At 36.1% G+C, this 27,722-nt stretch overlaps 1 protein-coding gene and 1 long non-coding RNA gene across 7 annotated transcripts in view; both read left to right on the forward strand.

Annotated features, from left to right (window-relative positions):
* The window catches only part of MMP16 (matrix metallopeptidase 16), a 355,785-nt gene that overhangs the window by 41,557 nt on the left and 286,506 nt on the right, over positions 1-27,722 (forward strand). For 4 of the 6 annotated variants that reach the window (XM_082363458.1, XM_082363459.1, XM_082363462.1 and 1 more), the window contains one exon: positions 25,671-25,754. The exons of 1 other annotated variant lie outside the window; for it this stretch is intronic. In XM_082363458.1, the coding sequence (XP_082219584.1) occupies positions 25,671-25,754 (84 nt within the window). Of the gene's footprint in view, positions 1-23,401; positions 25,755-27,722 lie in introns of all 6 variants that reach the window. One more of the 6 variants, XM_082363461.1, reaches the window with a different exon arrangement.
* On the forward strand, positions 469-12,558 carry LOC309614853. The gene is made up of 2 exons (XR_014236431.1): positions 469-2,119; positions 4,888-12,558. It is a non-coding gene; the product is annotated as an uncharacterized lncRNA (long non-coding RNA).

Genomic DNA, 27,722 nt, shown 5'->3' on the forward strand with positions numbered 1-27,722 from the left:
CGGTAACTTCTCTTCAGTGACAGGTAATTACCAACCCCTAAGTAGTATTGGGTAAAAACATATGAATCAAAATGACTATTTTATATGCTTTCCTTCATGACATAGACATGGACTTCACGGACAAGAAGCAAGAGATTTTAGTATTGTAAATCCTATTTAAAGGAAAACTTAAAAATATTTTCTTTGAAATCACAGGTAACTAAATTTTGTCTTCAGAGTTATTTAGGATAGCTCTTCCCTGGAATTTTCCAAGAGATTGAATGGAACATTTGCATAAATACAAAGCAATGCATTTGAACGCAGGAAGCAGAGAATTCCTTTCATATCTTAGTTAAGCTTTTGTAGAGACAGTAGAATTATCCTCAAGGGAAATGAGTAACACTCGAGACCAAAGATGCAGCAGACCATAGAATATTGGCTGAATATTAAAACACATATATATGCACATGCATACATAAACACATTTTAGCACACATTTAAACACATACACACACACACATTTATACTTTTAGAGGTATAAGAAGCTACATAAACTCTTGCAATATAAGCTGTACGTTTGTTGTGTCTGTGTCACATGTGGGTACCTCACTGTTGCCATTATTTCTTAAGATAATTTTCATGGCTTGATTCTCTGTACTCACTTCTAAAATTTCTAAAATTTGTTTGCTTAAAATTTTAATTTTTTACACGGTTTAATTGAAATGTTACATGATCTGAGTTATACCAGCCTTTAAAAAAGTTGTGTGCACTGGATTTCAGAAACATGATTTGAAATTGACAACTAGAAAATGGGACTATCTGTGGCATCATTACAATCCTACTGTTTGTAAAAGGATTGGTAGTGCTGTTAGTTGGTTTTATGAAGGTCAGACATGAGGACATTAGATTCATAGCTTACAGGAATATGAGGATAGATTCCTATCTTGCCTAAGAAGAAAATAAATACTACTATGTATTTTTCAAATGTTGACAATAGCATTATTTATAATGTTGGTGAGCAGTGTTCTCTAGGATTGTTATTGCAACTATGAGCATAAATAAAAGGTCTCTTGATACAGTTTATTAGACCCAATTCTCATATTTTAATATTAAGTAATGTATGGCAAGGACTGAATAGGACCAGAGGGATTCTGAACAAAATGACTAATCTATATTGGAACTAAAAAAGGTTATCAATAACCAGGGGTAATCTATCTTAGTCTTAAAGATATTAAGAAATGGCATTCCATAACTACTTAGCCATATTCTACAATTATTCATTAATTAATACATAATATTTTTATTCCAAATAGTCTCATATTTGTTTAGCATATCCATCATAATTTTTTTTTTTTTTTTTTACTATTTTAATTGTTAGCTGTGGTTCCTTTGGTTCCTTATCTAGGCTCACAGAAAATAATGAGAAGACTGACCTACAATTTCGATTGTCATAGTTCCTTTTCAGAAATGGCACTATAAGGCTAAATTATTTATATTCTTATCTGTTGTAGATGTTTAAATTCCCCTCAGATATCTTGCCTAGCTAATCATTGCTTTAACTATAGTGATTTTTATTGTTTACTCCTTAATGTGACTCTCTTTCTAGAAGACAATAATTCTTTTTTTTTGGAAGGATAGATCAGAGAATTGGGAAATGATGAAAAAATACGGCTTTATGTGCAAATATTTTTTTGGTATGACTCTGACATGGAGCACTCAGAGATGCAGCAAATATCAATTTCCTTCCTTTCTTCAAGATCACAAGAGAAGGAGTCTGGTCAGACTCATTTACCTTTCACAGGGTTAACTTTTAATTATTACAGATAGAATCTTCTACATCTGGGCAGTGTGCCTGATGGAATCTGTTTTCAAGTGAATTTACATGTTGTCCATTGTTTCATTTCCATACATTTATTCAACTCATTTTTTTAGCATCTACTTTATGCCAGGAACAGTAGTGGGTAATTGAGATATAAATCTAAATAAGACAGAGCCTCTTTTCGCGGAGGAGTTTTCCCCTTCTGTTGGTAAAAGCAGGTGAATGTTCACACTCACAGTTCAATGAGAAATGCAAGCATAGCAGTGATCCCTGGGTTTCAGGAGCTCACAGGATTTAGGACCAGTCTCTCATCAAAACCAGGTTCTTACTAGTGCTTAGGAAATCTATTGGAGGCAGAAGCAGTCAAGGGTAGCCTAGGGTTAGGGTTAGGCTTAGGGTTAGGGTTAGGGTACGGCTTAGGGTACGGGTTTGGGGAGGGGTTCGGGTACAGCGTAGGGTATGGGTTAGGGTTAGGGTTAGGGTTAGTGTTAGGGTTAGGGCTCGGTTTAGGGTACGGGTTAGGATTAGGGTACGTGTTAGGGTTAGGGTAGGGGTTAGGGTTAGGGTACGCGTTAGGGTTAGGGTAGTTATTAAACCTATCCCACTCTCTAGATACCCCTTAGCACGTAAAGGAATATTATTTGGGGGTCCAGCCATGGAGAAGAGTTTAGACACTAGGATAAGATAAGGAACACACCCATTATAAAGAAATCACATTAGGATTCTCTTTTTAAGCTGTTCCTTCAAACACTAGTGCTTAGGAAATCTATTGGAGGCAGAAGCAGTCAAGGGTAGCCTAGGGTTAGGGTTAGGCTTAGGGTTAGGGTTAGGGTACGGCTTAGGGTACGGGTTCGGGGAGGGGTTCGGGTACGGCGTAGGGTATGGGTTAGGGTTAAGGTTAGGGTTAGTGTTAGGGTTAGGGCTCGGTTTAGGGTACGGGTTAGTATTAGGGTATGTGTTAGGGTTAGGGTAGGGGTTAGGGTTAGGGTACGCATTAGGGTTAGGGTAGTTATTAAACCTATCCCACTCTCTAGATACCCCTTAGCACGTAAAGGAATATTATTTGGGGGTCCAGCCATGGAGAAGATTTTAGACACTAGGATAAGATAAGGAACACACCCATTATAAAGAAATCACATTAGGATTCTCTTTTTAAGGTGTTCCTTAAAACACTAGTGCTTAGGAAATTTATTGGAGGCAGAAGCAGTCAAGGGTAGCCTAGGGTTAGGGTTAGGGTTAGGGTACGGCTTAGGGTACGGGTTCGGGGAGGGGTTCGGGTACGGCATAGGGTATGGGTTAGGGTTAGGGTTAGGGTTAGGGCTCGGTTTAGGGTACGGGTTAGGATTAGGGTACGTGTTAGGGTTAGGGTAGGGGTTAGGGTTAGGGTACGCGTTAGGGTTAGGGTAGTTATTAAACCTATCCCACTCTCTAGATACCCCTTAGCACGTAAAGGAATATTATTGGGGGGTCCAGCCCTGGAGAAGAGTTTAGACACTAGGATAAGATAAGGAACACACCCATTATAAAGAAATCACATTAGGATTCTCTTTTTAAGCTGTTCCTTCAAACACTAGTGCTTAGGAAATCTATTGGAGGCAGAAGCAGTCAAGGGTAGCCTAGGGTTAGGGTTAGGCTTAGGGTTAGGGTTAGGGTACGGCTTAGGGTACGGGTTCGGGGAGGGGTTCGGGTACGGCGTAGGGTATGGGTTAGGGTTAAGGTTAGGGTTAGTGTTAGGGTTAGGGCTCGGTTTAGGGTACGGGTTAGGATTAGGGTATGTGTTAGGGTTAGGGTAGGGGTTAGGGTTAGGGTACGCATTAGGGTTAGGGTAGTTATTAAACCTATCCCACTCTCTAGATACCCCTTAGCACGTAAAGGAATATTATTTGGGGGTCCAGCCATGGAGAAGATTTTAGACACTAGGATAAGATAAGGAACACACCCATTATAAAGAAATCACATTAGGATTCTCTTTTTAAGGTGTTCCTTAAAACACTAGTACTTAGGAAATTTATTGGAGGCAGAAGCAGTCAAGGGTAGCCTAGGGTTAGGGTTAGGCTTAGGGTTAGGGTTAGGGTACGGCTTAGGGTACGGGTTCGGGGAGGGGTTCGGGTACGGCGTAGGGTATGGGTTAGGGTTAGGGTTAGGGTTAGTGTTAGGGTTAGGGCTCGGTTTAGGGTACGTGTTAGGGTTAGGGTAGGGGTTAGGGTTAGGGTACGCGTTAGGGTTAGGGTAGTTATTAAACCTATCCCACTCTCTAGATACCCCTTAGCACGTAAAGGAATATTATTGGGGGGTCCAGCCCTGGAGAAGAGTTTAGACACTAGGATAAGATAAGGAACACACCCATTATAAAGAAATCACATTAGGATTCTCTTTTTAAGCTGTTCCTTCAAACACTAGTGCTTAGGAAATCTATTGGAGGCAGAAGCAGTCAAGGGTAGCCTAGGGTTAGGGTTAGGCTTAGGTTTAGGGTTAGGGTACGGCTTAGGGTACGGGTTCGGGGAGGGGTTCTGGTACGGCGTAGGGTATGGGTTAGGGTTAGGGTTAAGGTTAGTGTTAGGGTTAGGGCTCGGTTTAGGGTACGGGTTAGGATTAGGGTACGTGTTAGGGTTAGGGTAGGGGTTAGGGTTAGGGTACGCATTAGGGTTAGGGTAGTTATTAAACCTATCCCACTCTCTAGATACCCCTTAGCACTTAAAGGAATATTATTTGGGGGTACAGCCAACGAGAAGAGTTTAGACACTAGGATAAGATAAGGAACACACCCATTATAAAGAAATCACATTAGGATTCTCTTTTTAAGCTGTTCCTTCAAACACTAGTGCTTAGGAAATCTATTGGAGGCAGAAGCAGTCAAGGGTAGCCTAGGGTTAGGGTTAGGCTTAGGGTTAGGGTTAGGGTACGGGTTCGGGGAGGGGTTCGGGTACGGCGTAGGGTATGGGTTAGGGTTAGGGTTAGGGTTAGTGTTAGGGTTAGGGCTCGGTTTAGGGTACGGGTTAGGATTAGGGTACGTGTTAGGGTTAGGGTAGGGGTTAGGGTTAGGGTACGCGTTAGGGTTAGGGTAGTAAAAAAAAAAAAAAAAACACCAGGTTCTTTACTATTTAGCTAGTCAAAGCAAGAGAGACACCTTTTTTTCTGGAATGATTTATTTGAAGACAGCCTTGTAGCAGAGATTGAGCTCTGGAATTCCATTACAGTTTTATTTCATTTGATTTGTCTAAAAGTATGGAATCATAGGATTTTGATTCTTAGTCTCTGTGAAATCTCGAGGTCAGATAGTCTAGGCTTCCCTTTAATATTCCTGACATGTTCACTTTTGGTGATCATTGCTCCCCTTACTGCGTGCTTACAAAACATCTCTGCTAGAATTTCACTAGCAATCAATGCTCACTGGTCTACAATTTTGAAAATTCATCTCCTGCCAACCTTTTCCACATAGGTTTCACAATTGTATGCCTCTAGGTTTTGGCTGCTTTCCTGCTTTTTGTGACAACACAGATATCCATCATGGTTGTGTGATCACATTTACCTACAAGTTATTCCATTTATTAGATATAGATATAGACATAGAATTATAGATATTTAATATTATACAATATTAATTATTATATTCCCCAGAATATAATTTGTTTGGATTTAAAGATAACTGTAGTGAGTTCTTAGTCTCACTTTTCTATCTCTCTTAGTCATGTTTGTTCTTTCACTGTTTACAGTGTTTTTTCTTCGTAGAGAAGTAGAAACAAAATAGAATTTAAGTCGTTTTGATCTTGCACATATGTTTCAAGCACTAAGCTATATCTTCTTTTTTATTTTTCTTATTCTGGCATGACTTAATAGCATGTTCTCCTTTTGTGAGATTCAGAAGATTATTGGGGATTAATGGTTATGATCTTGATGATGATGATGTGATGCTATAAATAATGATAATGCTACTCCTAATATGACAGCCCTTATGATGATAACGATGATAATACTACTACTAATATGACACTAACTACTAATATATACACTCTCTCATTTAGTTTCCATAAAAGCTTTATGAGGTAGGTATTACCTCCATTTTATAGATGGACAAATTGAGAGCTTAAATACCTCTTAAGTTGCTGAGCTAGTGTTCATATCCAGCCTTCTGTATACCCAAAGCCATGTTTATAACCATAATGCAACATACAGATACAAATTTTACATATTTAAACAAACTTTTATTATCTAGCAAGTTCCTTTGTATTTCTTTTCTGGCTGCCCTTCTTACCACTTCACTTCTAATATTTCAACATTTTTTGTCTGTGAGTCTCAATTTTCAGGTATTTTCCATTTTAGCGGTATATGTGGTCTTAATAAAATTTTTATCTGGAACTTTGAGAATCAAGTTTCCTAAAGTCTGAATCCATGACTGATAATGCCTGATGTGCCATTCATTGGCTCATAAATAAATAAGTTTCTATCAAGATTCCTCCTGTATGCAGTTCACTAAAACAATTTTTTGGTTAGAGTCACATATAGAGATGAACATCTTTATTTGCTTCCCTAAACCAAGTTATGGAAGAATGGCACAAAGTACATCAAGAATCAAGAGTCCATCAGTGTTCTTCCATAGTAAAATAGAATTCTAGTAGGTCAGAAGTAATTGAAGTTTCTCATAGGTCTCTTTTATGTCAGTTTTGTAATCCATAAATTATCACTTATTTCTTCATCTGATTTGATAGTCTTGGAATACTCCTCCATAGAATACTGTGTTTTTCCTAGTTCATCTTATATTAAGTCCTCTTGGAACTTAAATGATATCCTAGGTCCAATTCAAGTGTGCCTACTTTACTTTAGTCTCATTTGTTTCATATTCATACATCTAGCAAATGTCAGGTACTCTACCAGGTCCTGTATATACAGAGAGGTAAATAAGGGAGATGTCCTTACTTATTCATCTTTCAAATAGTTGCTGGCATGTCTGGAACTTGTTTGGATTCTGATTCAAGTAAACCAACTCTTTCTAGGAACTCTGCTGGGAAAATAATTAATTATGTAAGAATAATAAGGTTCTATGAGTGTTAAAAGAGATACCAGCAGACTTTGAAGGCACAAAATAGCTTTAGCTTACCTAGGCTTTTAAGGAAACATTTTGAAGGAAATGACAATCAGTCTGACACCCAGTGAAATGTATATGTGTTGCCTTTAGATGTTTCTTTTGTGCCAAGGACTTTTTTTATATGCTTAGGCCAGGCATATATTAATTCAATAACCATTTCATCCTTATCTTTATTTCTGACTGCAAGGAGTTTCTCTGATTCTCAGTGTTTATATCTATAAAATTTGCATAATATGTTACTGTAAATATTCAGTGAGGTATCTGTAAATGTTTTTGTAAACTATACATTGACTTTAGGATAATTTCTCTTCTTATGCTTCTAATTATATGTAAGACACTGTATGGGTTGCAGTGGACATACAGTAATTGCAGACCCTGTTCTCCAGTTCCTGCACAGGTTACCCACTCTTCCTTCTTTTTCTCCCTGATATTTAGAGAAGTGATCTGATTAACTCTGTAGGAAATTTGAAAGTGGAATTATAACCTTAGATGTCCCAAATTCATTAAAAGTGCTTTATTGACTGCATGACTCAAGTCTGGTTTTCAGTTTCCTACTTAAGAGTTACGGCATTTTAATAATCCTGTTATGCATTTTTTCAACACATATTTATTAAGACCTTCTGTGGGTCACCATATTGGATTATGAGGATATGGTACTGTCCTTTGCGTTAAGAAACTGGTTTTGAAGGCAGTGCCATCCCAAAAGTGTTGACGTGCTTGAATGCGAACATGAACCTGTCAATTTAATTCCACAACAGCAGTGTTAAAGATGCTATATACTTGAGTCTAACTACATAAAAGAAACAAGAGGTAAAAACTTTTTATGTCTGTGTCTAATAGTTATTCTAGTCTCAGTGAACATGTGAAACACATGCATTTTAAAAGAATGGCTTGTGAAATAAACTCCTTGTATTATGTCTAGTTTTCCTTTGAATTCCACCTAAAAACTGTTCTATTTCAAATGGGTCTCCCAAGAGAATACTAAAAATGTTTTAATAGGTTATAGAGCTTAGCAGTGACCAGTAGTGTGGATGCCATTCCAAGAGCTGAGTCAGAAGCCAGGAGGTCCACCCTGGTCTCAGTCTTGTTTTGTTTTTCTTGATCATTTTTGTGTGTTTCTGAGTAAATATGCATTTCTGTCATCTCTCTTCTGTTTCTCTATTTAATTACTGAGCTGGGTGCCAGGTCCTTGTCTACTTTTATCATGGCTCATGCTGGTTGCCCTATGAAGTGTTTTATTATAGAGACCATACTTGCTGTTTTGCTCCTTTTGATATTTAGGACATTCACAGTGAAAGACAAGTAGTGGTTTTTTATAACAGGAACATTGTTGGTTGGGCTTAAATGCCATAGATCAAGCCCTTTTGTTGGCTGCAGATAAAGCCTGAATGACCACTCTGTCAGTGAGTTGCACTGTCACATTAAATATTGGTCAAATCTTCTCAGGGCCCTGACAGAAAGATCTGAGTGATTTTAAATTTTATTACAATGCACTAATAACTGATTAGTGTTATTTTCCATGAAAAAAGCTTAAAAATTTTAAAAGCAGTGAAATGCTAATGTTGAAACACCTTGGGGCATTACCAATATAGCCCACCCTTCTTGTGGTGTGTTCTTCGAACTCTGTAAGTGTCTCTCCCTTATCAGCAAGTACGGTGGTTTCTGTTACAACCCAGTGTTTTAGCTTCTTATACTTGAGGAACTCTGCATAGATTCCCCATCCCAAGTTACTGTAAGAAACTCAGCCTGCCTTTGTATAGGGGATGTGACTAAGAACCATAGCAGGTATTCAATATTTTCACACTGGGGATGGAAAGAATGGAAAAATAGTAGGTGGAAATATTAAGAAAAAAAGAGCAATAAAAAGTGGGGAATTTGGGAAGAAATAGAAAAATACCTATTGACATGATGAACACAAGCAATGCATTTGCATCAATGTTCATCAGATGGACAAGAAGAAAAATCAAAACCTTTGCTTAAAATCCAGATGCTTGGATGGCTAGACCAATGATTTTCTAACTGACTTCTGTAGAGAAATTGGCTTACAAAGAATAAGGGAAGTTGAGTTATTGTGATTCCGGCCCCCACCCCCGGCCCTTTAAACCAGAGTAGCCTCTGTTTTATCTCTTTTATGTACTAGACTTCCTATTAAGTTTTTATTTGAGGGAGAAAAAAATAATTGTCTGGAAAAAATGGAATGCAAATCATAGAACTAGACTACACACTCCTTGAAGTTCTTCCTTGTGTTCGTAGGCATGTTTGTTGAATAGATGAATGAATTAATTTTGGTGGAAAATCTGTTGTTTGTTGGAGATTCTAGTATATTTGGCAGGATTTTTCCATTTAATAAGAGAAAAGATTGTTTACATCTACCTTTTCCTACATGTACCATATTAAGAACTGCAGTTCCTTTCCTTTAAATTTTTCATTCACATTAGTATATAATGATAACGCAGTTTTCAATGTCACTGAATAGGAATGTGGTGTGAATTTTAGAATCAGTTATAGAATTTTCTTAAATATTTTCCCCTTAATTTCTGCATTTTCCACTTTTTATTTATTTGTTAATAAACTATGATGAGTTTACACAAATTTGACTCTACCAAATATAGTACAACCTAAATTTCCTCATGAATTTTCCTTTCAGTATTTAGGAACAACATCATTTCACTATGTGTTGTATATGATAATTCTACAACCCTTAATTTTTAACATAGAAAGGAAAATTCACAACTAACCCTGAGATGGCATTCTTTTTTATGCATTCAGTGAGTATTTATTAAGTGTCTGCTATGCACTAGGTGTTGTGTTGGCTATATAAAAGTAGGGCAGGTGTGGTTCTTAGCCTACAAAAGCTCACAGTCTGCTGTGAGGAGGTAGGAAAATTATTAAGTGCAAGGGTGTTATGTCAGCAGAGAAATCACAGTACACTGGAGAAAGTCTTGGTTAAAGGAAAGTGCTTGAAATCCGAAGTGAAAAGACTTAAATTTAAGACTTGGCCACCACTACCAGTAGTGTCTTGGGCAAGTTACTTAACCTATTGGACTACTTATAGTTTTCTCAGCTGTAAAATGGCAACGGATCACCTCAATAGTTTTATAAGAATTAAATGGCCATGCTTTATAAAATTTTTGCAATTCATAAAATTCTATAGAAATTTTAGGGCTCTCTCCCTCTAGGCCCTCCTGTGTAAAAGAAAATGCAAGTTCATGAGGTTTCTAGGCAGGTGTCAGGTAGTAAAATGTGGAATGACTAAGAATGATATATTAGTTTCCCACAAGTACCATATAAATTAGCACTCATCATATAAGCATCTTCTCTCTGTATACAAATTCATTTTCTGTGTTCCTCCTGCTTTGTGACCTATTTTAGAATAGTTACTAGATTCTAATGTGGCCAGTTTCTGTAAGGAAATGTATAAAGCAAAGATTTTCAGGAGTCATGAAATAGCTATTTGAAGGTAATTGCACTGATTCAGCATGACTGAAGTCCAAATGATAAAATTGGTTAGAAAAATATTGCGATATGTTACCTTATTCATACTCTAGGGACTCCCATTAAAAAACCAAACAGTTGCTCACCTCAGGTAGGCACATTTCTTTTTATGTTTCTACAAACTACTAAGCAGATCATCTCTTAGCATTAAATGGAATTATACTACTATGAAAAATTTCCTCAAAATTGTGAAATGCCCATTTTTCCACAGTAGGAGGGAACTTGGGAGAATTGGGTATCTGATGGGTGGAAATATGATGCCACAAAATGAACCCTGGATAAGGTGGCAGGAAACCTGTTTCTTATGTAATTATATGACAATTTCACTGCATCATCTGATCTATAAAATGATAAATGTATACTAGTTAATCTTTAAAACTGCTAACAGCACTGTGATCTTATAAAAAGTTATTGAATTTCAACTTGAATTTCACTTTTTTTTGCAACTGAAGAAAGTTATGTTGAAGAATAGCATATTCAGTAATAACTAGGTGCTATTAGGCTGATGGATATAAACACATCTATCTATCACAGAATCAGAAACTTGGAGGGAAATTAAAACTTTATGTAGTCAACTAGGTCTTAGCCAGAGGTTTGGGGAGGTAGTTTGGAAGTGGGTAGGGGTGTTTTTGTTTTTCACAGTAATAGGAACACCTCTAGCATTTTGGGGGACAGTGATGCTAAAGTCTTACAATGTTTGGAATTGTCCTACATGATGAAGAATTTTCTTTTACAGAATACCAACGATGCTCCATTGAGAAATACCAGTAAAGCAAGCTCTCATTTTATATATGAGAAGGCAATTCTAAGTGAAAGATAGTGGTCCTGAACACTGAGCAAATTTGTGACAGATCCAGGATTCCTCTGACAACCAGGTTATCCAACTCCATTTCTTTGTTTTCCTAAAGCCCCTGTTGTCAGCATAGATTTGTTTTCCATCTGCTTTGGAAAACTCCACCACCAAACTTTTTGGATTACACGAAATTTGTCTAAAATATAATGTCATTTGTCAGCTTTTGATTCTGGTTATATTACTTCCTTCCAAAGCATAAATCTCCCTCTAGTCATGGATTAGCCAAATATTACATACTCAGAGAACAAAAATGAGATGATATGCCTTATTCACAAGAGAATTGTCAGTGTCTCATGCAGTTTCTGGTTTTCATAATATCTTGAATGCTTGGAACCTTAAGTGGGAAATCCAGAATGGATTTGGAGTCAAAAGACCACAATGAAGAGCATGTCCCAGCTAAATTACTATTCTATGAGCTTGTAGAGCTACTTGACCTCTCCATGACTCAGTGCCTTTTTCTGAAAAATGGAAATGATAATTTCTACCCTGACTTTGTCTACCTGAGAACTGAGTTTGAGGACTGGTAAGAATGAATGCTCAGGTACATTGGTTATATTTAAATTAAACTTTTCTGCAGTAAAGTTGAAGGGTACTACTTACAGCAAGCAACTTAGGTAGCATCAGATAGGGAATATTTGTTTAGTTTTACAGGTCTCTAATTCCGTCATGGTAGACATACTTGGGGAGGGGTAATACTAGGTAATGTCCTGCCGAGTCATCAAAACCTCTCAGGGCTTTCTTGCCCTGGTATCTGAAACTGTAGCATGATTTCTTTATATGTTTGTATAAACTATCTATGATCTAGTTTGGAGGCACTAGTTTTGCAATATACAATATTATAATAGCCCCATGTTATATAATGCTTAGCCATCACAGAAGAGCCATATTACCACTTCTGTGTAATAATGACTAATCACTGGCATGGCAATTATATGACTGCTGTGTCCAAGGCCCAGGAGATTCTGAGCATGACAGGCCTGGTGATGGCCTGAATCATATCCTATAGGATTGTTGTGAAAATTGAGATAATCACCTACATATGCCTGATACTGAGATGCTCAGTTTATGATGATTCTTCCTAGTGTTTACTCTAGGTTTCTAATATTTAAAACGTGCAAAATATTTCTACATTATCAAAAATATGGACTTATTTCTGATAAATACCTATTGGCTGCTTTCCTGTGTCTAGCACTGACCTAAAGTGATATATACATATATATACACAAATATATGTATGACAATTATATATAATTATATACTTTTGTAAGGAGGTTGTAGGAGAAAATTATATCAGTCATGCACATTACACATTTTGTAGAGGATTTGTAAGCACCAACCCCTATATAGGTGGTGTTATGGGTTGGATTGTGTCCCTGAAAAATTTATATTTTGAAGTCCTAACCCCCATTTCCTCAGAATGTGACCTCATATGGAGATAGAGTTTTTACAGAGATAATTAAGTTATAGTGAAATCATTAAAGTGGCCCCTAATCCAGTATAACTGGTATCCTTATAAATAGGGGAAATATGGACACAGAGACATGCATAGAGGGAAAATTATATGAAGAGACATAGGGAGAAGCTGGCATGTACAAACCAAGGAAAGAGGTCTGCAACAGACTCTTCCCTCAGCCTTCTGAAGGAAATAGCCCTGCCAACACCTTGGTTTTGGACTTCTAGCCTCCAGAACTGTACACAATATATTTCAGGTGTTTAAGCCACTCAGTCTGTGGTACTTTGTTACTTCAGCATGAGCATACTAGTATGCAGGGTGGGTGGGAATTTGTCCTCACAGAGCCCCTCTCTGCCATGGCTTTCCTGTAATTTAAGCCTTGCTTTAAGTAATATGCCGGAACAGTTTATATATGCTGTGATACATTTGAAAGGATAAACGTCTTCGGAAAATTGAAGTCAGTATAGCTAGATATCCAAAAAGAAAAGACCAATTGAATTGCTTTTATAAGGAAATTACATATTTCTTTGTCTTCTATTTGTTTTTGAATATATTCCTTGAGACAATGGAAAATGACATTATAATAATGCATAGAGCAGAGAGTCTTTTTTTTTTTAACATCGTTATTGGAGTATAATTTCTTTACAATGGTGAGTTAGTTTCTGCTTTATAACAAGGTGAATCAGCTATACATATACACATATCCCCATATCACTCTCTTCCCTCTTGTGTCTCCCTTCCTCCCACCCTCCCTATCCCACCCCTCTAGGTGGTCACAAAGCACTGAGCTGATCTCCCTGTGTTATGAGGCTGCTTCCCACTAGTTATTGGTTTGACATTTGGTAGTGTATATATGTCCATGCCACTCTCTCACTTTGGCCCAGTTTACACTTCCGCCTCCCTGTGTCCTCAAGTCCATTCTCCAGTAGGTCTGCGTCTTTATTCCCATCCTGCCCCTAGGTTCTTCATGACCTTTTTTTTTTTTTTTAGATTCCATATATATGTGTTAGCATATGGTATTTGTTTTTCTCTTTCTGACTTACTTCACTCTGTATGACAGACTCTACGTCCATCCACCTCAATTCAGATAACTCAATTTCATTTCTTTTTATGACTGAGTAATATTCCATTGTATATATGTGCCACATCTTCTTTATCCATTCATCTGTCGATGGACACTTAGGTTGCTTCCATGTCCTGGCTATTGTAAATAGAGCTGCAATGAACATTGTGGTACATGACTCTTTTTGAATTATGGTTTTCTCAGGGTATATGCCCAGTACTGGGATTGCTGGGTCGTATAGTAGTTCTATTTTTAGTTCTTTAAGGAATCTCCATGCTGTTCTCTATAGGGGCTGTATCAATTTACATTCCCACTAACAGTGCAAGAGTGTTCCCTTTTCTCCACACCCTCTCCAGCATTTATTGTTTGTAGATTTTTTGATGATGGCCATTCTGACTGGTGTGAAATGGTATCTCATTGTAGTTTTGATTTGCATTTCTCTAATGATTAATGGGGCTGCACATTCTTTCATGTGTTTGTTGGCAATCTGTATATCTTCTTTGGAGAAATGTCTATTTAGGTCTTCTGCCCATTTTTGGATTGGGTTCTTTGTTTTTTTGATATTGAGCTGCATGAGCTGCTTGTAAATTTTGGAGATTAATCCTTTGTTAGTTGCTTCATTTGCAAATATTTTCTCCCATTCTGAGGGTTGTTCTTTTGTCTTGTTTTTGGTTCCCTTTGCTGTGCAAAAGCTTTTAAGTTTCATTAGGTCCCATTTGTTTATTTGTGTTCTTATTTCCATTTCTCTAGGAGCTGGGTCAAAAAGGATCTTGCTGTGATTTATGTCATAGAGTGTTCTGCCTCTGTCTTCCTCTAAGAGTTTTATAGTGTCTGGTCTTACATTTAGGTCTTTAATCCATTCTGAGTTTATTTTTGTGTATGGTGTTAGGGAGTGTTCTAATTTCATTCTTTTACATGTAGCTGTCCGTTTTTCCCAGCACCACTTATTGAAGAGGCTGCCTTTTCTCCACTGTATATTCTTGCCTCCTTTATCAAAGATAAGGTGACCATATGTGCGTGGGTTTATCTCTGGGTTTTCTATCCTGTTCCATTGATCTATATTTCTATTTCTGTGCTAGTACCATACTATCTTGATTACTGTAGCTTTGTAGTATAGTCTGAAGTCAGGGAGCCTGATTCTTCCAGCTCCATTTTTCATTCTCAAGATTGCTTTGGCTATTCGGTGTCTTTTGTGTTTCCATACAAATTGTGAAATTTTTTGTTCTAGTTCTGTGAAAAATACCAGTGGTAGTTTGATAGGGATTGCATTGAATCTGTAGATTGCTTTGGGTAGTAGAGTCATTTTCACAATGTTGATTCTTCCAATCCAAGAACATGGTATATCTCTCCATCTGTTGGTATCATCTTTAATTTCTTTCATCAATGTCTCATAGTTTTCTGCATACAGGTCTTTTGTCTCCGTAGGTAGGTTTATTCCTAGGTATTTTATTCTTTTTTTTGCAATGGTAAATGGAAATGTTTCCTTAATTTCTCTTTCAGATTTTTCATCATTAGTGTATAGGAATGCAGGAGATTTCAGTGCATTAATTTTGTATCCTGCTACTTTACCAAATTCATTGATTAGCTCTAGTAGTTTTCTGGTAGCATCTTTAGGATGCTCTATGTATAGTATCATGTCATCTGCAAACTGTGACAGCTTTACTTCTTCTTTTCTGATATAGATTCCTTTTATTTCTTTTTCTTCTCTGATTGTTGTGGCTAACACTTCCAAAACTATGTTGAATAATAGTGGTGAGAGTGGGCAACCTTGTCTTGTTCCTGATCTTAGTGGAAATGGTTTCAGTTTTTCACCATTGAGGATGATGTTGGCTGTGGGTTAGTCAAATCTGGCTTGCATTATGTTGAGGTAAGTTCCCTTTATGCCTACTTTCTGGAGAGTTTTTATCATAAATGGGTATTGAATTTTGTCAAAATTTTTTTCTGTATCTATTGACATGATCATACGGTTTTTATTCTTCAGTTTGTTAATATGGTGTATCACATTGATTGATTTGCATATATTGAAGAATCCTTGCATTCCTGGGATAAACTCCACTTGATCATGGTGTATGATCCTTTTAATGTGCTGTTGGATTCTGTTTGCTAGTATTTTGCTGAGGATTTTTGCATGTATGTTCATCAGTGATATTGGCCTGTAGTTTTCTTTCTCTGTGACATCTTTGTCTGATTTTGGTATCAGGGTGATGGTGGCCTCCTAGAATGAGTTTAAGAATGTTCCTCCCTCAGAGCAGAGAGTCTTGATTCTCACAGTTGATTTCCTATATTTGTAATTTATGTAGAAGTGTGGTAGCAAAGATAGTGGTGTTTAAGCACTCCTCTTGAATTCAAAAACTTCAGCTTACTCCAAAATTGCCAATTACCTGAAAAGAAGGTTTTAAAAACAAATAGTTTAAAATGCTTGCAAAGCCCAAAGAAACTCAGAAATCTATAAAGGAAACAACCAATGGCCTATATAACTGGCACTGTATTTATAGAAACCAACAAGCCTGAACATGCAGATTCTGCTGAGTAGTAAGCAGTTCTTCTTCCAGCAAGGAGCCTCAAGGTGTGTACTTTCTGCCTAATGGATACAGAAACAGTAGAGAGAAAGTGGGTGGATCAACCTCTGTATCTGCTGAAGTTCCAGAAAAATGCTTTAGAATTTTATGAAGTGTAATATTGGTAGACAGTCTATATTACCATGCCAAGGTCATAGAAAGCCTTGAGAATCAAATAAAATTCAAACACAATCTGCAAAAAGGAAATCTTTTAAAAAATACTTATCTTTTCTACCTTTAATAAGTGTGGACATATTTTTGTTTCTTTAGTGAAGCCTATCATGTGGCTCTACCCTGAAAAATGTCTGGCAGTCTTCTTTAGAGCTGAATTCAAGTAAATTTTACTATTTATTAAGAAGTTTATAGCTTTTATGTTTCCCATGCCTACCTTTTTTCTAATAACAATACGTCTCACTGCTGCACATAGCCCTGAGTGTTTATGTTTTATAATTTCATTTGTTTGTTTCTGAGTTTTGGTGAGAGTGGAGCTTTAGCTTGAATTGACCAGAATTCAATTATCACTTTATTCCTGAGCATTGAAACACTCTTGTTTTGTCCCTGTGCTAGGCACTGGGATACACAAAAAGGAGACATAGTCTTTTGTCTTAAGGAACTCAGTCTTTAGAGGTTACTTACTTACTACCTAAGTAGTCTTGGCCAGGTTAATTTCTGAATCTTTGGTTATTTTTAACCCGATACGTTTGCTTTGGGGATTAAATAATATAAAGTGTGTATCATGCTAGGTGTAGTGCTCAGTGCATAGGATACACTCAGTAAATATTCTTCTTCTTCTTCCATTGTGGATTATTATATGGCATATATATATATATATATATATATATATATATATATATATATATATATAAAGAAAGTGCTTTTACATATATATATATATATATATATATATATATATATATATATATATATATAATGGAAAGTGCTTTGAGTTACTTCTCTAGTATTAGATATGGGTGATGATTCATGATCTCCTTTGCGTGATATATTTTTGCCCGATGATTGGTAGAGAGTCTGAATTGGAGAAGGAGTCTTAATTGAATGGCTGGATGGAAAATATATCCTGACTAGTGAAGTAGAGAGAGAAGTATTGATTATATTATCAAGTACAGCAGTGAAAAATGAGTGGTAGGACAGGAGTTCAGGGGACTGTAGTTTAGAGATATAGTACAGTTTTAAATTGCAGAGGTTTTTTTTTCCTTCATAAAACTGGGCTGTTGAATATATAATAAAATGTTTTTTCTCTGGGATGGATATTACGACTGCCCATGTGAAATAATATTTGAACCAAAGATGGCATATTTGTCTGCTAAATGCTTTCTAATCTTCATAAACTAAATACCAAAGTTAGGAAAGATCCAACCCATTGTGAGTAACTATTTAAAACTAGCTCATGGTAAAACAATTGTTTGTAGTGATGCCCTTGACACATAGGGGAATGATTAAATTAGGACCAGTATGTTCTGCTTAATAAAGCTTGGAAATTTGTACTATGTTTGAGGCATATTTCAACAAAAAGGGTTAAATACTGTCAGCATTTTCCTATGACAGTTTGGACTGAAATGAGCTGTTAGGGTTTTTGAGTATGAGGTGCTTCTTGAAGTGCATTCATTATCTGAGATCACTACTGTAAAAATTAGCCATTTAATATTTGGGAGCTATATATGACTTAAAACAATTATTCCCTTCAAATGGGAATAATTTATTCTTAAGGCACTTATATTCTGAAGTCTGATAGCCAATTGTTAAAGTACCTGTTAACTGAGGAACATGACAGAATTCATTAATGAAACATGAGGATTGTTTGTTTTTATAGTTATATTTATACTTTATATATGCTTTGTATATGCTTTATATATGTTTTTTCCTAATTTTTAATCTATACTAAAGTTGCTAAATCTCATGTGATTGTCATTGTTTGAAATGTTTTTTTATTTTCACTAATAGTTTGGTCTTGTTTATCGGCTTTCCTTCTTGGCAGAAGTTGAAGAGATCTGTCTTTTGGATATTATTTGTAAATGGATTAAGTCATTTAAAATGTTCGACTATGGAGAGATGATATCCTGAATGCTCTGTTGGAGTTGTATACAGTAGAAAAATTAAACATATACTTATTTTAGCTACCTATTCAGAGATTCAATAACTAACTCTAGAAATCAGAAAAAATACAAACCTTTTGGTGAAAAAGTAAGATGATTTGATGATGTCTAAGAGAGTCAAGGAAAATAGGTCTTTTACCTTCATTATGTTTTAATTTGTTATTTTATTTTGCAAAAGCAAACGTACATTCATTAATTATTAGTGTTTTTTGAAATATTTCCTATGAGCATACAGATAAGAAATTGTACTCTTTTTTATGAAAAACAATAGAACAATATTATAGAAATATAGAAAAGTAGAACAAAGGTGAAAAAATTAAACATAATTTTTTATCACTTCCAGTATTCTTAATGGTCTGGTTTTTTTCAATGATATAATTGTGGGCCTGTTTTTTCTATTCCCTAATAGTATAGACTTTTTCCAAATGTAGCTTTTCACTTCACTTGGTCAACTAAGTTAAACTAATGCTTTCTACCTTTAGTAGTAGCAACAAGTAAAGTTTTTTTTTATTATTATTTTATTTTTTATTGATTTTTTGGATGCAGAGCAAGGAGCCAACAATTTAGCTACTTATGAGATTATGACTTATTCACATCAGTTTACCAGAATGACTGAACTCTTAAGGAATCCAGCTTCGAGTCAGATTGTTTCTGGTCTCACTGACAAATAATGATGGGGAAAGTGGGATGCTCGTTAGTAGCTGGAGCTGAAGGATAGGATCAACATGGACCGTGAGCATTTGTACCTCTTCCTAAAATAATCTTCCTAATAATCAGTATTTTTCTTGTCTGCATAGTTTTTAATGCAATCAATGTTACATTTTAACATAACTATAATGCTAATTGTTAGGATCTCTCTGTACACTTCATTTTTTCTACAACTTTTAATTATTTGTCTAGGATTTGGAGGATTCATTCTGCAAAATACTATTATTATTTTAGATTGTGGTAGATTTTACTATCAGTAGGGGTGTAGCAATATAAGGATAGGGATGTAGCAGTATAAAATGCCTTAAATTGTATACAAACTACATTGTTACCAGTATACAAACATTATCATTTTCATTTTTGTTTTTCTAATATAATACTCCCATTAATATTTGTTCTAATATGCTCTATTCTCTTTGAGACATTTCTGATGAAAACTCATCCAGTTTCCTAGCTTAAACTATTTTTTTCCTAAAGCTGTAATTTTGGTTTGGCATAAAGTATCCAGGTAGTTACAGAGATGTTATAATGTAGATAGCATCCATCTCTGGTTCCCTAAAGGTCCTGCCTCTGGAGTTAGACAGACATGGGTTGAAACAATTCACCTACTAGACAAGGCACTCATCTCTTTGTGTCACAGAGACTTCATTTTCTTCATCTGTAACATGGAGACGATGACTGGTGAAAGGAGGAAAGTAAGGGAGAGAGGTAGGAGGCATGCTCCCGCATGCTGTCACCACATGAAGTTCTTTGGACTTTTATGGTGGTTCTAAAATTCTCATGTTGTTCTAAATGGGAAATGAAATCTCTGAATCATGGCTATGAAATTTATATGTTAGATGTAACTCAATCAAATATTTTGACTTCAAATTATTTTCTATCAGTAATAGTTTTCTATTTTTTTCTTTTTCTGCAGTATTACAACTTTTATACTATGCCTCCTCTCTATAAAAGGAAATGACAAGTTTCTAAGTTGTTGAGATAGGAGAACAATGGTAACATGATTCATTTTGCCCAGTTCAGAAATTAAAAAACATTTTTGGAGTTATAAGCCTTTACTCTTTTATCTTATTGTAAACAGTTATTTAGCACTTACTGTGCACCAGGTAGTGTGAAAATCACAGGATAAAATTTTGCTCAAAAGGCATACTTTTCATAAATAAGGTTCTATTTAGTCTTGCTTTTTTTTTAGTGATTTCCTTTGTTTTAGAACAAAAGGCTACTAAGGAAGGTGAGACTTAGGAAAAGGGAATGAGGGCTTAGGCAAAGAGTAATCTTTTAAGTTGGGGAGAGGCCTGATGTGGTGTTAGACAGGAATTAGTATGCCTTATAGCTGACTCACTGGAAACTCACTTTGGTAAGCTAGTCATAATTTTTGAAATTGGAAACCTATTTTAGCTACTGATGTTAAGTATAGGCAATCATCATTCATAAAGGCAGGAAAGAAAAGAAATTATATACTACCCTAGCAGAGGTGTTAGCACAGGTAGCTTGGACAGAGCAATGGGGAGGAAGATGTGAAGTAAGTCCTGAGCAAGAGACACATCATTGAACTGCGACTCACCTAGATACAGGCAGTGAAGTTAGGTCCTCTTCCAATGTGCTTGACTTTTCCTCACCATCAGCCTATGCTTCTATTCCTAGAAAATATGTTTCTTTCAGAGAGCTGAGAAGTACCTTTACAGATGCCAATATAGTATTCTATTTAAATATAAATTTTATTAAGACAAGATTCACGTGTTCTTTCTTTTTGTATCACCTTTAATAAGAGAGAGAGACTCAGTGTGTCCCATAGGGAGTGCTGTCTGTAAATATTTATAAAAATGAAATGGCAGGGTATTTGTTCATTTAGTCAGTTTAACAAATATTTATTCAATGCATGTTATGCGTCAAGCATTGTTCTTAATGTTTGTTATGCGTTCATGGTTGAAGGAACAACTCCTGGGCTCATGGAGTTTATGTTTTAGTGAAATTCATAGCAATAAATTATAAATAAAATTAGAACAAGCTTTACTGTAAGAGATATTAAGCCCCATAAATGGTAGATCCCTTAGAGGGCATTAATCCATCTAGAAATATTCAGTATTTACTAGGTGCATGAAATATGCCAATGTCAGTCAAAAGTAATCATAAAATATACTTAACTTTTCATTTGTTTGTATTTCTGTTTCCCTGTTAGCTACACTTTTTGCACATACATCAAAATTCTGCACAGACATGACCTATAGTAACTCTTCTTTACTGTTGGAAGGTGACTCCTTCCTCTGTTCTCTTCCTTATGCAGGTTTCTAGAGAGCATTGTCCACAGGTATTTACTATTATGTATACATGGATATCTTCCTAAGACATTCTGGACTATTTAAGAGCAAGGACTATTTGTGTGTTTGTTGAATGAATGTAGGTCCTCAAGTTTAAATGAAACCAACTTTTCTAAGAGTAGATTAACTGGATCAATTGACATAAAATCAAATTCAGCTTCATTAAGTGTTTCAAGAAGTGCTATTAAGAGGATGCAAGGTGACAACTAGTTGTAAAATTTAAGAAAATTAAATTATTGAACTTAAAGTAAAAGAAGGTGAGAAAAGGCATTGTAGTGAAAGCAGTGGCCATTCTTATTTGGGGTAGAACAAAAGAAATTCAGCAGAATTGTAATGAATCTATGGTTCTTGTTTTGAAAACTATCATATTATTATGTTCAGAATTGCTTAAATAGGTTCTGAAACAAAGGTAGAAAAATACACTTAGCTATGGTGACCTAACATAAATTTCTTGCAAGAAAAGCAGGTCATAAGACGTCGACATTTTTTATTTCTGCTAGGGAGGTTATATGCTGGTGACCCCAAGTTAGGAGTGTGTGTTGCTGCCCTTCTGATGGGGAAGAGATGATGTGTGTGTGTGTGTGTGTGTGTGTGTGTGTGTGATGGGGTGATTATGGAAGGATGGAGTGGGAAAGGAGAAAGGAAGAAAGCAAGATGATGATAAAGTGATGCATACATGCTTACTTCAGTAGTTGGTATTTCTTCTCAGAAAAAGCCATAAGAATTAGCTATAAAAGAAACTTTACCTGTGTCTTTTCTGAGTGTAAGTTGGTGCTTAGTCCCAGACAGGAAATCAAGCACTCAGATATGTATACAGGGTATAGGAGAAGGGGTACTGAGGCCAGCAGTGCGGCATCACCTTGTGCTGGCTGAATCCAGCCCTGGTTTCAGTAGGTATGATTTCCTGCTGGTGTGGGAAAAGCCAATAAAGGCTCCAAAGCCCTAGAATACTGAATGGCTTCAAGAACAAAAAAGAAACAGCTCAGAGCAGTTTTTGATAGTAGTGGGTGTTCAAACTCTTTGTATTTATTTAGATCTTATCTAATATGTTATATTTTACTAAAGTTAAAAAATAATATTTTTCATTAATTGACATGTGGTTGTTTTTATTTATATGCTAGAGTACATGTTCAAAATGTGGTTGCTTCTAAAGTCTATTATGTTATGATTGACATCTAGGATGTTTTCCTACAAGTAGAAGGCTTTCACAGTTGGTCTATTAAACATGTTTCCACAAAAAGGAATTCATATGTTGGGAGGAAAGTTTTCCATGGATCAAGCACTGTTAATTTTGGGAAACACTTGCCAAGTTCTTTGTGTATATTTTAAAAGATGATTGATCCTAATTAATCACAAATACTTTGACTCCTTCAGTTAAGGAGGAAAACAAATTATGCTTCAAGGCTTTTTCATCCTTTAAACAATTTTTGTTATTCTACACAAAAATGTTTATTGGGTAGAAGAAGATCATAATAAAAATAACACTTGTCTCACAATCAAGAGACCTTGGTTCCTATCTTAGGTTCTTTAGCTGTATTACAATGGGCACAACACAGTTTTCTTGTCTGTGAAATGAGAGTTTTTGAGCTAGAATAGTTGACATCTAGGTCTTCTGAGCTCTAAAATACTAGTTCCATTAGAGTAACCATAGACAAGTCTTTTGAGAATATTAAATAAATATTAAATATTATTGGCAGAAATTTTTGCAAAGGATTTCTCTGGAGATAAAACTAAGATTGTGGCCAAATGGAAGAAACTGACCCAATTTCTGCAACCTAGAACTCCTAAACTAGTTCAGTGAATGGATAGACTCTTCCAGGGACTTTTTGCTGTCTCAAAATTACTCTGAATCATGATAGATTTGACTCCAGAAACTTTTGGCAAACTTTTAAGGACACAGCATGAGTCAAGACTACTGTTCACCAACAGTAAACCTTTGTGTTTCTTTGTTTTTATAGGAACCTCAGGGAAGCAGCAGTGTAGCAGCAGAGGAAAGCCTGAATTTGGTCAGAAAAATGGGAAGATGCTGTTTCTTTAGGCATGTTATTCTCATTGCACTTCTTGCCTTCATTTATTATTTGAAGGGAAATGTGCATTAGTATCTCTGTCACTTTAGGGGCAGGCTTGACATCAGAAAGGAAAGGATACTGATTTGAAATTTGTTAAACAGCATGAAAGCTCTGTTTATGTATTTGATTTCAACAATAACAGTGAAACCACAATAATGGTAGTTAAATATAGCTGTCCCCAAGGATTATCAACTTTATTTCAAAGGCCCTTTTTATGCTTGATTGAGTGGTCTTTAAATTTTAACTTTAGACTTAGCTGTTTTCAATAACTCCAGCCTTCTATAATCTTTTAACAGCCTAGCATTATTCAAGTAAAAAAAATCTTTAGAATGAGCTTCATATCACTATCTTCTTTAAGTTTTATTCTGTTCTTGAATCCCACAAGTCATTTTCAAGTTGTTAAAAGCAATAACACAAATTGAGACTAAACCAAAATGTAGTTCTTTTATGTACTCACTTTCTGGGATAGTCTTCAAATTTTAGTTTTAGTTCCTATCCTGAAAGAGGTCAACAATTCAACAAACATTTATGGAAGTTCTACTACTTGCTGAAGCTCTATTATGCCCTGGGGATAAGTAGATGCTTAAGCCATGTGCCCACCCTGGGGGAATATTTGAGTACCTGTGGAGTTTTTCACAAAAAGAGATTATTTTAAAATGATGGGGTAAGTGACAAAGGTTCTTTTTTTGACCAAACTTTAGTCAGGCTCCTGAACCTTCTCCTGGACCCATCTGTCACTTCCTTGTACAATTTAGTTTTGGCATGAACCTTGCTAAGTCAGTTTAATCAGAACTTCACCCCCTGCCACCATATCTGATCAGGTCACCTATCCTTTACCATCTTTCAAGTAATGTCTGATCACTCTGGCTTGTCTTCAGTAAGAATACTGTTAGGTTGGTTTAGCCAGAACCCCTCTGCCCCTTACCCTTGACGGTTTCTCTTAGTAATTTTCTGTCCACTGACTCGCACTCTGCTTCTTGGCTCTTGCCACTTGCCCATGGTGTATTTGGAATTGAGCCCAGTTCTATACTAAGGTCTCTTACCCCTTATTGCAATAGTCCTGAATAAAATTTGTTTTTAACTGCTTTAACTACTGTCCAGTTCTGGTTTTTCTTTGACAGTTATGGTGCTGCAACTTTAATAAGATCAGATTCATCATTGGACCCCCAGACCACTCACCCAGGACCCTAAGTTGCATCTTTGAAGCCTTTGTTTTTACTGCTGACTGATTGATCGGGGATCCATTGGTGAGTCTGACTCCTAAACCAGTGCTCCGGACAAACATCTGTTGGAGCTGGTAGGGACAGATTTTGATTTTTAAGATTCTAAGTGTACACTAAAAGCTGGGTTAGAATCCCAGATAAACAGAGGCTGGATTAGATTCTTAGGCTTCTCCATTTGTAAGAGGCTATTCTCTAGAAGGAACAGAAGCTGTGTTAGAGTTATTGTTTTACTCTGATGCTTTTGCAAAAGTGCTTTACCTAAGAAGAGACTCATGCAAAGGACTATAACAAGTACAGATTTCTAATAATACTGCTGAACTGAGTAAAGATTTCCAGCACTCTAATGGAAAAACTGGATTAATAAAACTGCCATCCCAAGAGCAAGCAAACCAGGAATCAAATAAACATGGAACTAAATAAACTGATGAGGATGATTATAATTTTATGGCTCTTTATTTGAAATATTGCTGTTTCTTGATTATTTTCCAGATTTAAGAAAACTTTTTATTTTCTTCTCTTAAGCTATCTATAACTGATAGCAATTTGGTAAATTATACCTTTGTAAACAGAACTTAAACAATTTATCTTTTTCTCCTTATCTGATCCCTCCAGAATTTAACAACTTTTAATGAGTATTCTTATTTTCAAGGAAATATACTTTTTACATAAGTTCAATAAGAATCTGTTCTCTGGAACAGATTCACAATTGGAAACATTGTGAACAGCTCACAATTGGAAACATTGATGATTTTGCCAAGACTTTAACTGGAATGTCATATTTGCGAAAGGTGTGCGTATAATCAAAGGTGACAGATTTAAGGACCTATGGTTGATTTTATGGAGTCAATAAAGTCTCCCTTCAGAAAAACGATCTGGTGTTTTGCTTCTAGGGTTACTGGCTTTTTAAGTTAGTAAGGAAAGTCACTTTTTTTTAGGACCAGGAACCTCAGGATATTTTGGGGACCTGGAGAAGGAAGGAATGCACTCAAACATACAGGTATTGCAGGAGAACTCTGATGGTGAGTCTTTGGCTTGGCTTCCTACCCTCAAGAGGCTTTTAAAAGTCTAATCTGAGATTGCTTATGAAAATTTCCAGCAGAACAAATTCATAAGACCTATGTTGTCAATCTCTATTCTTGCTGCAGTTATGTAAATAACCAGGCCAAGTTTAATGAAAATAGACTTATTTTGCAAACAAATTAACCTTACTTTGACTGTCTTTGATAGAAATGGTGGTGATTGTAGAGAGAAAAATTGTTTTAGTGGAAAACTATAGCACACTCTAGTGGATATTAAATTCTAGTCCTGTTCATTGTCGTTAAGGCTTCGTTATCTATCCCACAAACTGGACTGGATCATGAATTTTTTCTAGTTTCCTCTAATATCTGGCTACAACTATCCAAATTAATGTTTCTAATTTTTCTCCCTTCTGACTTGGAATCATTGAGAACTAAAATTATCTTTTCCCAAAGCCCTGCAAGCTGAAGCTGGATGACTTGATATAAACTTTAAGGAAATCAACATAACAGATCATGTGTGGGCAACCTCATGCTTGCTGCTGTGTGAGTTCAGAAGGTTCACTGGAACACCCCATGCCAACACTACAGCATTCAAACTGCAAACCAGGAATTCCCCTGGATTGCCAGTGCTGCCCTCACTCTACCATCTAATGATACTTCAAGTTCATCATCTAGAAATCTTCCTGACTGGCTGCCCACTGAATTCAGAAACTGGATTTTTAACTATTAATCTCAGTTTTTCCTTTATTTTCATGGAAACTCCCTTCATTAAATGACTGGCTGCTAGCACCATCTAGCAAATTCTCTCTACTACCAGTTCCCAACAGATGATTCAACTGATCCTTAATGAATGAAAGATAACCTGATGAGAAATGGACCTATAATGTTCAAAAGAAAGAAGAATGTCCCTTCTTCCCTGGAACAAGAAATGGGACTGACAAAGATTCTTTCTTTGATCACCCTCGCTTGTCTTTAGCAAGAATTCTATTAGGTTGGTTTAGCTCAGAACCCCCTTACCCCTGATGCTGCCTGTTTGTAATTTTTCATTTACTGAATAACCACACCCCCACCCCACCACCCTACTCCTTGGCTATAAATTCTCACTTACCTATGCTGCATTTGGAATCAAGTTCTCTTTTTCCTATTGTAAGAGTCCTGAAAAAATTGTTTTACTGCTTTAACTACTGTCCAAATCTGTTTCTTCTTTGACATAAGTGAGAAGGTAAAGGTAGGGCTGGGAATTCAAAACTCAAAAATCAAGGAACCATATTCCTCTGGGTCACTGCCTAAATTGATATATCTGGAAGTGTCTTCCCACCTTCCCAGGCACTGGTAGCCCTCAGAAGAATTTTTCCTTCGCATCAAGACCTCTTCACACTGGTGCCTAAGTCCCTGCTCCTGTACTCTGCTCCTAAATCTCTACCCCAGGGGCTCCTGAAACTGCTTCTTCAGATGTTGAACTCTTGTCCGTAGAGCAGCTGCTATATTGGATGACCATGGGCATCAGGGACAGTGACTAATATAGCTCACTGTCAGGGGGGACTTGTGAGGACAAAGATCACTGCTGGACACTGAGGATCTTTAGTATTACCAACAGCAGCATCTTTTGGCTTCTATTTCTGTGTGGTGGTGCTGGTTAGTGACCAATATTTAGAACTGTGAGTGTGGGTTAGATTCAGGAACAAGTTTATTATATTCTAAGTGTCTTGGAACTTCTCTTCCTAGAGCGGGAAAGAGGTTAGAATCCTACCCCAGACAAAGCTTTATTTAAAAGAGAAAACAAAGAATTAGGTTACATGACCACATATATAAATTATTTAACAATTAGATTTTGTTATGGAAAACATATTTGACCATTCAAATTTTGATTTTGGAAAGAAAGAATATTAGCACATTTATTTAGGTGAAAAGATTGATTCTTGTTAGACACAGGCTAATTGTAAATTAATAAAATTGTTTTTACAAATA

The sequence above is a fragment of the Balaenoptera borealis genome, assembly GCF_965194805.1.
Source record: "Balaenoptera borealis genome assembly, chromosome: 17".
NCBI lineage: Eukaryota > Metazoa > Chordata > Mammalia > Artiodactyla > Balaenopteridae > Balaenoptera > Balaenoptera borealis.